The sequence below is a fragment of the Melozone crissalis genome, unplaced genomic scaffold (genome assembly GCF_028551555.1).
Source record: "Melozone crissalis strain CALT ecotype California unplaced genomic scaffold, PUWL_Pcris_2 ptg000045l_1, whole genome shotgun sequence".
NCBI lineage: Eukaryota > Metazoa > Chordata > Aves > Passeriformes > Passerellidae > Melozone > Melozone crissalis.
Genome location: NW_026535823.1, coordinates 14,951,858 through 14,965,199, shown reverse-complemented (window position 1 = coordinate 14,965,199; position 13,342 = coordinate 14,951,858). Strand labels below are relative to the sequence as shown.

Sequence of the window (13,342 nt, the reverse complement as noted above, 5' to 3'; positions counted from 1 at the left end):
AATCACATATTCATAAGCCCTTCCACATAAAAATATACTTTCATACCTGCATGAATAGAACAATTTTTAGTAGCAACCTAGAAGAAGGAGGAAACATTATGACATTAATGCTCCATGTAAAATGAGAAAATATGAAACACATTTACCTTGATCCAATTTAGACTTTGCAGAGTCATTACTGCTCAAATTATATGGCCATTCAAGTCCCTTACTTGCTCACATCCATTTTTCTTTCCGTAGAAATTTCCCATTGCCTCAGCACTTTGAATTGCATGGCCTGCTCTGAGCTAGCAGTCCTCATTGTTCATCTGGACCACGGGCAGCCAGTGCTAGCAGGCTCTGAGAACAGCTCTGTTTATTCTGCACGACTCAGGATAGTGCTGGCTGTATAGAAGTTGTGTAGAAACACACTGAGAAAAGGTAGAATGACTGACAGGCATACAAGGAGGCCACTGTGTAATATTTAAAGTGTTGTCTTCAGTCTTCTGTGTTGCTTTTGTCTCCCTGTTCAAAGAGCTGCATGTAAGGGAGGGGAGGAGAGCTAGTACATAAGCACTTTCTGGGCATAATTCCTGGTATAAATGTCTCTTCCATATTTGTAGGAGTACATTGATAAATCCAAAGCGGAAGAACGAGATAAGGTGTTTAGAAAGTTTTGATCCAGCTGAATTCAAAGGGCAAAAAGCAACTCTGACACAGTTCAGCAGCACTAAAGTGGGGTTCCCTTCATTCCTGTGAGATCAGCCTTGGGATGATGCTGTGACTCCAGTTTGTGTGGATTCAACTATTCCAGTCCTGGCATTTGAGCAGTTTTCTCTTTAACTGCATCCCTGTTCTCCTTCCTCCATAATTAACAAGGCATTGGAGAGGGGAACTCTTTGTTGCTCATAGTTTATGTAGTCTAACAGCCCTTTTAGAAAACTTCTAGGAAATAGATTAAAGTTTGTTACAAAGAGAATTCTTTGTATTGCATATATTAAAAAAGCCATATACAGTATTTGATATTTAAAATATTATTTGTTTCAATTTCTATTATCTCTAATGATTTATTAATTTGTTATGCTCTTTTATGAAGTTAGTGAATTCAATTTCTTTTCATGGTGACTGTAACCCTCAAGATTCTAGATTAGTAGATTTCACCCAGACTTGTATCTAAGGAAGAAAATGAGATTTCTGGCCCATTTCCAGTTTCCACCTTGTTTCTCAGCAGTTGAGTGAACACCATTGAATGCACTAGCAGAAGCAGCTGCTATGGGGACATATTCTTATTGAGTTGTGTGGAAGTGGTCAATGGTATCAAAAAGAGGTTTTTCACTTCAGCAAAACAGTGGTTTGACTTTTTTTTTTAGCAATTAAGCAGCAAATTTGTACTGCATCCTTACTTACTGTTTTCCTCAAGAAAAAAAAATTAATTTATGTATTTTAATTGTTTTCCATTTCAAATATTATTTAAAATAAATGCAACTGAAATATCCACTTCCAGTAAAAATTCTGATTTGGATTTTGCCTTGTTTTTTTGAATCATAATTTTTTTATCCATCCTGTTCAGGTAATTAGAGATAATTCAAACATCATAAGTCCTCAATAATTGGCTTCTAACAATTTTAATAAAAGTGGTAAGTACCCTACACAATTAATGGGTGCTTGGTTCATAACTAATTTTACTATTCATAGGCAAGTACTCTTTCTACCTATGCATAACATTTTCTCAAATGGTGGTATTTTGATCATTCATCCATTTTAGAATAAATCTCATTTCTTACATCCTCACCAAAGCAAATACTGAAAAGGATACTAGATTTGCTATGTGCTACATAATTCTTTCATTTGCTCTGAGTTGTATCTGTTCTATCAGATTATTTTAAAGCTTGCCATTTTAGCATCAGAGACGTGTTTGTATACAAAGATTATTGATATGGATGTCCTCATGTCTTATCTGTAGGATGCATCTCTGACTGAGGTAAACTCATTCAGTCCTTCAGTGCCAATATCCCCCTCATCAATGATAAACCAGTATAAATTTGAAGATGGGCCAGAATTAAGAGATCTCTTCATTACAGTGGATGATCCTGAAAGCCACATTACAGCCATTGAAACATTTATCACATACAGAGTAGTCACAAAGGTGAGTATCTATTTGTGGTTTAATGGCTTGCTTTGATAACAACTGGCATTTTCACTCTTCTTGCACACCATTCTCTGGCCTATTGCTAAATTTAAACTTTATTTTTGCCAGGAGTTATAGACAACTAAAACTGCATGAAACCTGTGCTATGTAATGGAAAAATTCAGTGTGAGTCTGTATACACACGTGCTTAGATTCTTTATGTTGAGAAAGTAGTTAATAATTCTTCAATGGCAAAATGAGTGCTGTGAGGCAATAACATTTTCTGTTGTGATCTTCAGCAGGAGCAGGAAACAGCCAAAGGACTCACCCACTTTGAAGACACTGTATTAGCACAAGTATTGATGACTTTTGGATAACTTACAGGCTACCAGTCTTACATTTTGCATAAACATTACGTCCTACAGTCTTTCAGTTCCACTCTTTTCTTATTGCAGCCATTAACACATGGGTGTTTGCTTCCCATGTACATGTGATGTGATTTCTGGGGGAACTGCCACAATTCTCTAATGAAAAAGTAGTATTAGGAAACAATTAAGTGTATTTTTAGTTGTCCTGAATACAACTTATTTACAGAAAATAAGGAAGAAAGTCAGCCTTGTGAGACCAGACAGATCTTCTGAGATTACCAGTAAATATTCTACTGGCTCCATTTTGAGAATTGCACTGTTAATTTATTTTACTTTGAGTTCTTTTTAAAATATTCATTTAAAAGCATATTTTCAAATGGAAATTATTATCTTTAAATAAGATATATCAATTCCTCATAAAATATTTAATGAGTAGGAAGAGAGCTATCTTTGTTATGTTGCTAGCAATAATTTTCACTTTATGCCTCTTTCTGTAGACGAAAGAACATTTTTTTCTTCAGGCAAGTATGAAAGGGCTGTAAGTTGCATTGGTCTTGCTTTTTTTATCTCTTCTATCCTTTCTTATCATATTTAATTTGGAGTGCTGGTTGTTGATGATAAAAGTAATAGCATTCCTCCCACACACCTTGAAAAATTTTTATTCAGCCCTCAGAAATGTTTGGATTACCAAGCATCTTCTGAGGTTTTTAGAATTTACTTGCATCGTGTTATAAATTTCTGTGCAACAAAGAATGCTGAAAAGCACATGTAAATGAAAACATGGGCTCTTTGTGGCTTGCCTCCAGAAGACAGAGCAGTGGTAAAATCAATCTCAGGATCTGACAATTTTTTAATCTGTAATAAGCATTTTTTGTAGGCATTAAAGGTTTGATGGCAAATTCTAATAGGGGGCTTCAAAACTGGAATCAATGATAGGCTGCAGAATCCATTAAGCAATGCAGGAAGTGTTATTGCTGTGATATGCTGAAGTTTTCATGTTTTGAATGTGGGGATTATTGAGTAATGTCACAAGGAGGTGTGTCAGCTCTTTGGGCTTTGTTCAGAGTGCTATAAAATGGACTTTCCTCACTTGTAGATTACTAATCACTTTAAGAGAAGTGCCCAAAGTAACAAACATAATTGTGATTGATGAAAGAAAAATGCCACACTAAAGTAATTATTGCAATAATTTGGAAATATTGTGGTAAGATAATCGTTATATATCATGCACAAAGTGCAGCTTAGTGCTTTTTTTTTTCCCCCAATAAAACTTTGATTTCTTGCTGAAATATGGTGTGTTAACTCTTCAAGGAGTTGATCATTGTTCTTTAACATAACAGCAAACCAGTAACAGAGACCAAATAGAATGTATGCATTCCCTCAAGTACTCAGTTTTCTCCAAAATCTAAAACTTTTTTTTTCTGGTATTCTAACCTAAGCCTGTTTTTTCTGCCTTTGGTTTTCAGACAACCCGTGGTGAATTTGACTCCAGTGAATACGAAGTCCGAAGACGATACCAGGATTTCCTTTGGTTGAAGAGCAAACTTGAAGAAGCACATCCAACACTGATCATACCTGTTTGTTTGCTAAAACTTAAGTTATTTTTCTTTGTTTATAAGATGGCTCCAGTTTTATATAGAGATGTTTGAGGTCTTTCTTCAGCTTCTGAAATTTCACAAATATTAAGCCAACCTATTTTCCTTAGCTTTATATATATGTGACAAAAATCACATAAAGGTATTTCTTAGGTTAATTGGCAGTAATTTATGTCCTTTCCTAGTTGTACTTGTGTTCTTCTGCACTGTATATTACAAGAAAAAATGGTATATCTTAGTTGAATACAATAACTTTATATAGCTTTTGGATTGTTGCATAGTGGATTTTACAAGGTATGCCTATGTTTTTTAGTAAGCAGAAGACCTGTTATAATACTCCAAACATTATGCAATTTATACAATATATTTCTCCTTTTTGTTTCCTTAGCCATTGCCTGAAAAATTCATAATGAGGGGAATGGTGGAACGATTTAGTGATGAATTCATTGAGACTCGAAGAAAAGCTTTACATAAATTTTTGAACCGTATTGCTGATCATCCAACTTTAACTTTTAATGAGGACTTCAAAATTTTTCTTACTGCTCAAGCTTGGGTAAAATGACTTTGTTGTTATTTAGAGTTACGTGAAGCCACATGTTATGTTAATAGGGTATATCAGGAGCCTTCCTGGTTCAGTATTCAGCAGTGTCATCCCATGGCTTTTTACAGAAGTGGCAGAAGCAGGCAGGGATTTGTGGAATATTCATAACCTCAGATAACCTTTTCTGTTGGTTTTGGTAATCATGTGGTTCTGTGGTTTTGATAATCATGACCATAAATGCTGCTGTACCATCCAAAGTTGGTTTTGTTACTGCATTTTGGATTTTTGTAGAAAATTCATAGTATTTTAACTCTGCATATTTTTTGGTACACATATAAGTTTCCAAGATTATGAGTAAAACAGTGTAAAAGTTTTTGAGTAAAAAAATTAATTATTGTTTTGGCATGGCAATGTCTTTTCCTTCTTTTTTTTAAATTTTATTAATCTCATAAAAGAAAAATACAGGATTTTCCTGTTGCATTGTTGTAAAATTGTGTCCAGTTGCAAACAGGAGTTTTGTACTCAGAAAAGCCTGCTTCTGAATTTCAGCAAAGGTTATTCTAGCAATGTATTAAAAAAGTTAAAAAAACCAGATGGATTACTTCCTCCAGTAGGAGCATTGTCTGCTTTTCTCAAAGACTTATTTCTTCAATCATTACCTCTGCTTTCCTGTTCAAAAAGCTAAATTGCGGACTGGCTAACTCACCCTGAGGAGCACAGGGGTGAAGGTTCTCTGCCATCTTCAGCCATTCTTGCGACACTCTCACACATGGCGTGCTTGTGTTTGCTCAGAAAGGCTTAGCTAATAGTACATGCACAAGACAGGGATGGTTCTGACACTGGTCTAATAGTGATAAGATTTATACACTAAAAACACAGAGCTTTATGTATGTAGTTTTGGTTTTTTTAAAAAAAGAAAAAGCACTCTTATATTTATAATTTTCAGAGAATTAACAAAAGTACCTGGAGTAAAGAGAGCTTGTTCTGTCTTTAGGAACTCTCCTCCCACAAGAAGCAAGGTCCTGGTTTGCTGAGCAGGATGGGACAGACCGTCAGAGCTGTAGCATCCTCAGTAAGAGGAGCAGTTAAAAATCGTCCTGAAATGTTTACAGAAATGAACAATTACATGGAAACATTTAGTCAGAAAATAAACTTACTAGATAAAATAGCTCATAGGATTTACAAGGAAGAAAGGGGTAAGTAGAAAACATGTATCTGTTTTACTGATTTAAGACACTTAAAAGTAAATTAGTTTTCATTGTGGCAGGCAAAATACTCTTTCCAGGAAAAAAGGAGATGTTTTTATTGTGTTTTTCTTTCTGGTCATGTTTTTGACAGACATTCAAGTTTGAATAATTTTTTAATATGAAGAGTTTTAACATGTCATTCAGCTACTTATAAGGAACTTAGAAGAATATTTTAAGATGTGCTTTTTGGAAAGCTGCATGACCTTTGGTTTTTAACTTTCAAGGCAATGTACAGTTTTCTGTGCAATCTTATGGTGACATGAGGCTGTCTTGATTCTAGGTCTCTAAACTTTGTTTAGTTTTGTTCTGCACCTTTTTTCCATTGACAAAGTAGATTTTAATTTTTTAATAGCTTTACTGTTGGCGATAATTTCTGTCATGGTAAGCTGTGCCTGCTAGAGTTTTCTCAAGAAGAATGGGTTGATCTGAATTTTTTCCTTAAGTAAGAGCAGTTCACACATCTAGTTGGAATGCTAAGTTACTGACTTTCTGAGATTCTGAGATGATCCTGATCTCAGACTATGCCTGTTCAGTAGAATTTCCACTGGGCAGCACTTATTTACTTGTCTTTAGAATATAAATTGAAGAGCTGCATTGTGTTAATAACTGAGTCCTAGAGCTTTCTTGTGCAGTACCAGATCTCAGTGTGTCCTCTCTGAAAGGGTGAACAGTTGACATTGTTCCCTCCAGTGAAAGTAGCTGTCTGAGCTCTGTAGGTTCAAGGTATCAGTGCCAAAATATTTCTTGGGAAAGCTTAAGAATTTTGACATGCTCCCAAATGTTGTAGGTTATATCTTCTTTCTAGATTTTCCAAACAACACTTGTCAGAACACTTGTGTGTGGGGCTACACTGTTGTGAATAGGAATTGTTGATAGCTGTGATACAGAGAATTCCTGCTTGCAGTACCTTAACATGGGGTTCCTGATTACATCTTCCATAGAGGGTTTTTTTTGTCCAAATAATCTCAAAATAAACATTACACTCTTTATGCCACACAACTGCTTTCTTCTCTCTTAGGACATTTCTTCATTATAAATCTAGTGACAAAATTGCATTTTCAATGCATGACCAATGTGTTCACAGTCTCTCCTCCTGTGAACTGCAGCTTGCCCATGTTTAGCCCTACCAAATGGCACAGTGATTTGTGGGCCTTCTCTGTTTATGGATTATCACTTGGTCTAGAAAATTACTTCTCTTATGTCTTCTACATAAGAGAAGTAATTAATAAGATATCTCTGTATTTAAATTAATAAAAACTACTGAAGGAGATACCTGTTGAGCAGGAGTGAACTTCAGTGCTTCTTCTAAAGCTTTTGGGACATAACAAAGCTTCCAGTTTCAATAAGTGAGACTGTATTTGGAACATTACTGTTACCAAGAAGCAGAGGAATTCAGGGCAGTAGAAGTCATCAAGTCAGACCAGCTGCCGTGGCTCCTGTTGCTCTTCTTGAAGACAGTGCAAGGTAATGCAGGTCATTACCTTACAAGGTTGGTGTCTGCATGCAGCTCTTCAGGTCTGCCTGAGTATGTGTGTCATTGTGAAATGTGTGGGGCACTTTGGCTGGTAAATTTCTCAAACCTACTTAAATACAATACAGTAATTGATTCGTTTATTCATTAACAGTGAACTGGAGTTTACTTACCTTGGTCATTTGAGCAAATTTAAAATTAGTGTCAGTCTCTTGCTTGATTCACAGTAAATATGAAATTGCACTTAGTATCCCTTAGATCTCTATAAATGAAGAGTAATAGGTGTATCTGTTCCTTTTAAGACTACTGCAGTGAGATGAAGGAGTACGGCCCCATCCACACGCTGTGGTCGGCGTCGGAGGAGGCCATAGGCGACTCCCTGAAGGGCCTGGCCGGCTGCATCGAGCGCTGCTGCAGGGCCACCGAGAGGAGGATGGCAGGGCTCTCAGAGCACCTGCTGCCCATGCTGCATGAGTACGTCCTCTACAGCGACATTCTCATGGTAAGCTTTCCTGAAGGACTCCTGATGGCTCAGTATAAAATTTGACTTAGGCCAGTGACCATGTCCAGGAGAGAATTTGTAGCTGATGAAAATGTCCCTGTATTTACTCGGTACAAAGCATGCATGGCATATGATTCCTGTCCATTATTGGGGAATCCGATTGGTCCGGTTTCTCTTGCTAATCAGGCAAGAGGTGCCCCTTCCAAATAAGAAGAGTCTGATAGTTTTGCCTGGCAGGCAGCCATGGGTAACTGTGCTAGGGTATCTAGGTTTGTCATCTGCAGTGAGCTCTGCATTGTAGCAGTGAGGTTTTGGGAACAGCAGTTGAGAAAGACCTTCCCTGACACTGCAAAAATATGAACTCATTGAGTAACAGATTGTGTGTGGGAAAAGGAGTGGAGAGGTTTTTCCCTTTCTAGGAGCTCTTCTTAAGTATGTTTTCTTTTTCCTGAACAGCTGGGAACTTCCAGTCTCTGTACCATTATATAAGCATGTGTTAGTCTTTGCCATAAGCTACTGCTCTCAGTTCCCTTTATGTATGTATTTTGCTTACACTTGGAGAGGATGTAAAAAATCAGACTCCAGAGTTCATACAGTCAGTGCTGGTGGATAATCAGCATAATAAAGCAACTGAATTCAGTGTGTCATAATTCCCACTTTGCTGCCTACAGAAAGCAGAACATGTGTACAAACCCCTCTTTGTCTAGGTTTTGAGCAATGCCAGCTGCAGAATCTGTTGTGTTACTGCTGGGAACCCAGCTCCTGCTGTAGTGGTTTCTGGGTAGGGGTCTTACAGTCCATAGATAGAGCAAGACCCAAGTTAACTGAGCCTTTGGTGGCACTCTGCAGGGTATTGCCAATTTCTCAGTAAGGCTTAGCTACTGAGAGTTAGGAATTCCTGCTGCAATGACTGCTGTCTTTAAAACAAGCTTCACAGAAAAAGGGGCCATACAAAATGTCCTGTATCTCACAGTCCTCATTTTTTTCTGGTAGATGGAGATAGGTACTGCTTTGCTTAAAGATCTGAAGAGATTACTGTCCTAGCAGGTCATCTTCTCCCCCACTTCCAATCTTATTTTTCAGAATTTCTATGTTACCCAGAAGCAATTGTAGTCTTTATGCTACTGAGGAGATGCTGCCTACTCACTGCCTTCTATTTTGCAGCCTGGCTCACCCTCACCCTTTCTCAGGCGTTCTGCTCTGTGCAGAGCATAGAAAGATTTCTGGGGGCAAGCCCCGGGATGATTACCTGGCTCTTCCTGCACACCTTACTGTTGCCCACTGCATAATTTTTCTGCTTGTAGCTTTCTTGATGCAGCACTTGCAACACAGTATTAGGCTGCCATGAGGTCCTGTCCAGGGAAGAAGTCTTCCTTCAGTAGCTCATTCCTATTCCACAACTGTTCCTTTCCCTTCATTTACCATGGATTTTTATTTTACTTACTGCTTACTTCCCCAGGGAAATGCTAGCCACTAAAATAAAATACCCAAAATACTCTGTGGAAGTCACCCACTAGTAAGCCTTTCAGAGGTGTGTTTAACCCCTCATCCCAGGGACCTTGGTGCAGTGCTGCCAAGATCACTTGCAAATGTGCAGAACAAGGTGTGATCAATACAGTACAATCCTTGTATTTTCCAGCGTTGAAAGTCCAGCCTGTAACTAGGAAAAGAGTTGGATTCATAACTAAAATATTTACATCTGGACCAACCCCTTCCTAACTGACCCACAGAACAAATCTGCTGTCCCGCAGGGTACAAATTACAGCGTTAATTAGTTATGGGTCCACATAAAATTGTGTGTTTTGTGGCAAGATACCATTAAGTATTGTACAAAAAACCTGCAGAAGTATAATAATATGTTTTAAAAGTATAGTGCCTTTGTTTGCAATTAGAACTCGGCACTTGTTGATGTAGCACCTTAATGTTAATTGGTTTTGTCTTGTAATTGAAAGCGTATGTGTGATAAATGTTGCCAAGCTGTCATTAAAAGTTTTAAAAGAGGCAAAAGAAATAGGAAAAAAGAGAAATAACTTTTCTTTATGAAGAAAAGCTATTCCAGACAGTTTGTTTTTTGCACTTCTGTGCTTCCAGATAAACATTTTCTGTATTTATCTAACCAAAAGATTCCAAGGTATTGATAAGCATTCATCTATATTGCTGATCTATTGCTCAGAAAAACCCAAAGTCAGATTTACCAGGTTTTTATAGTGATTACCTGTTCAAAAAGGAACATTGCAAAATTACTTGAAAATTAAGCTCTTAAATTATTCTATCATGTTTGCTAAAGTGCCAAAATTTCAGAGAGAACTCAGTCAAAAAGAGAGCTAGAGAAGGTAAAGCTGCTTGTGCCCTGTGCTGTTTCAACATGCCCTATGCTAGAGGTGAATACTGAACATCTCTGCAGAAGAAGCAGTAAAACCAGTTGTGGCAAGGTAATGTAAAAGAAGGTTTTGAGATTTGTAATTACATATGTTCTGCTTCTGATTTTTTTTTTCAAAAATATTAAGGCCTTGCAACACTTCTGCAAGAAAAGCATACCTGAGTGTGCTTTTACAGATGAGGAAGCTAAGGCAAAGAGACATTTGTAAGGCTTCATCAAGGTCTCAGAGCAAATGAGCATTGGAAATGCTGTTCATGTTTTGTAGCTTAATGAGTAATATTGCTTCCCCTTTCTAATTATTTTTTGACATTATGCTAAAAACCCAATACCTGATAAGATAGTTTCAAAAAAGGTAAAAATTATGTATTCTGAAAATAAGCACATATATTAATGGTAGAAAAGCTTTCATTCCTGTGATAATTTTATCTGACTTTTCTGATATTTTTTTTCTGATTTGCCAGAACCATATTTGGCACTTACAAAATAATATTAAAGGTTAAAGTCACAATTTCAATAATGCCTTGTATACTATTTCTAGTCATTCTGCTTTATATTGTAAATTTTACTCAAAGAAGATACTTCTGTTCATGAGATTTGGTAAATTCATGTTGCTGTTTTTTAAGGAATATATTGTAAGTTAAGTTGATACCAAGTAAACTCCTGTAGCAGTTCTGCTTATACAACTGGCAGTGATATTGTGTATGGCAGATTCTTGTGGCACTGATTTTGGATTTAGTAAGATTATTGAAAAACCTGTAAGATAAAATACAGGTATGGAAAAATAAGTCTTCATTATTTTAAGTTGGTTTTTTTTTGATAAAACATATATCATGTCTAAATTATTAAATGGTATCATTCTGTGGTCTTGTTTATCAAATAGCCAACTTGTTTGATTGTTTTCTGAAAGAGCTAAAATTTGGTGCAGTTTACTTCTTTATTTTTTTTCCTTCCCTACTAAGGGTGTTTTGAAAAGGAGAGACCAAATTCAAGGCGAGCTGGATTCCAAAGTTGATGCTTTAGCCAATAAAAAGACAGAGAAGGACCTGGTAAGTGTTTTCAGAAGGCTGGCCTCTTCCAGGCCGTGTTGTAGCAGCAGGAGAGGCACAGAAGGACGCTGTCCTCTGAGGCCAGGGGCTGGGACTGGGGGCTGTCCCCAGACTGGCAGCTCTGGTGCCAGGCAAAGGCCAGCACCAGCAAGAAGCAGCACTGAGTAGCTGGGCTGCTGGTCGTGGTGGGCAACCACTGGCCTTTGTCAACACAGACCTGACCACGGCTCATTTTTGCAGTTAAAAGAAAGTAACAGTTGCTGCAGTGCTCTCATAGCTGCTGCTTCAGTGATGTAGGAGAGGTAGAGGAGGGGATTAGAATCAGCAAAACTGTTCATTAAACTTATTTAAAGTAAAATGTTCTGTTCTTACAGGTTTCTGGTTTTTCTAGTTGGGCCCAGGGATATTTTTTTTCTTCCAATATGAAACTTTCATTCATTCCAGTGAAGTCAGACTCTAACTGGGCAGGCATCCCCAAAACCACCAGGAAGGCTCAGCAGCCAAATAAAAACAACCTCTGGGATGAGAATTGGCATTTTAAAAATTTTTGATAGTTAAACTTTCTAGTCTAAATAATGTCCTTTTAACACAGTATTAACACCAAGTGTTATACAGTGTAAATAATATGTAAGAATTACTAATACCATTTTAGTACATCAAAGGAGAAAATCTTTAACATTCCAGATACTTTTTACTGGGCTTGTTCTAATTAGTTTCCATGTAAAGATGAGCTGTTTACATACTTTTTGGCACTTTAAATACATATTTTCATTTGATTTTTTTGGCACTGAGATGAATAAATAAGAATATATTGCTGAACTCAGATATCTACAATGGCTATGGTATATTATACAACAATTTGCCTCTGTGTAATGCAGTGGGACATTAAGTAAATATCTCTGGTTTTGGGTTTTTTTTTTTCCTGAAGCAGAAATTTTGTGTTCTGTAATTTGTTTTTGTTTTTCTACTTTATTTGCTATTTCTCCTGTCCTTTTTTCTTAGTCTAAAGCCTGAAGCTCTTATAAAATGCTCAGAGGATGGTGAGTTGGAGAAGCCCCCTAGGCTGGGAGTTGGGTAGCCAGGCAGGTGCACTCAGAGATGAATTCAGCTCCATACAGCTTGTTTAGCAGCCAGACTCGTTGTTGTTTACTGCAGAAAAGACACCATAGCCTGGCAGGACGTGCTCTCTTTTCAGGATGCATTTCCTGTTATAATCTGATGGAGCTCTCAGACAGTGTGCATGCACTCCCTTTTCCTGAACTGTTACAAATAAAAAAGGGATATCTTTATTTTAGTGTAGTACTGATCATACCATGTTGATTTGATATTGACAGTGGTTTACTCCATCATGAGATGGTTGCACTTGCTTCCAGGAGGATTTTGAAATCAGTTTGCCCAAACTTATTTTTTTCACTGTGTGTATGTTTCCATATCTGCATTTACAGTTTGGTAAAGGCTTTGGACACTGATTCCCCAGGTGTTCAGATCTTTGCTTTATCTTTCCAACCCCTCTATTTCTTACTAATTTCAGAAAATCCTGTTTTTGAGAGTCTGGTTCTTCTTGCAGTCTCAGAAGAGCAGTAAAACAGATGTCTGTTAGTCTAATCTGATAATAAAATCCTGTGTTCTCTAATTGAGTGGCAGCTGTATCCTGAAGACTTTTTCTTAATTAGAAGCTGAAGCCTTTTTCTAGTAAGAATAGTTTGGCAACAGAGAATGGTGTACTGCTATTTTTAACCATTCAAGTGACTTAACTATTTTCTTGGTCATTTTTTTAATATGTTTTCATTTTTATTATGTGTTGAAATATTTTCTACCACTTCTAATCGGACTTATTTCTTATAAAGGTGGTCATAATACAGGTATGTTGTTGGAGCAGGTCTCAGACACCAAGTTTGGGTATATTTGTACATATCTATTCCTATGCAGACCTCCTGTAGCTTCTAATGATCTCATAGATGTCAGATTGAACTTGTCAGTGCCATCTAGTAGCCAGAAATTTTGCTGACAATGAGTGGCATGAACCCTAATCTCATTTGAAGTACATTTCCACCACAGATAAGAAGTCTCAGACTGTCATTAGAG

General features: G+C 37.1%; 1 protein-coding gene across 2 annotated transcripts in view; it reads left to right on the top strand.

The window, feature by feature from the left end:
* The window catches only part of SNX7 (sorting nexin 7), a 56,236-nt gene that overhangs the window by 31,295 nt on the left and 11,599 nt on the right, over window positions 1-13,342 (top strand). For both annotated transcript variants that reach the window (XM_054285658.1, XM_054285657.1), the window contains exons 2-7: window positions 1,943-2,125; window positions 3,942-4,052; window positions 4,459-4,623; window positions 5,606-5,807; window positions 7,632-7,831; window positions 11,171-11,257. In XM_054285658.1, the coding sequence (XP_054141633.1) occupies window positions 2,003-2,125; window positions 3,942-4,052; window positions 4,459-4,623; window positions 5,606-5,807; window positions 7,632-7,831; window positions 11,171-11,257 (888 nt within the window). In that variant the 5' untranslated portion in view covers window positions 1,943-2,002. The remainder of the gene's footprint in view (window positions 1-1,942; window positions 2,126-3,941; window positions 4,053-4,458; window positions 4,624-5,605; window positions 5,808-7,631; window positions 7,832-11,170; window positions 11,258-13,342) is intronic.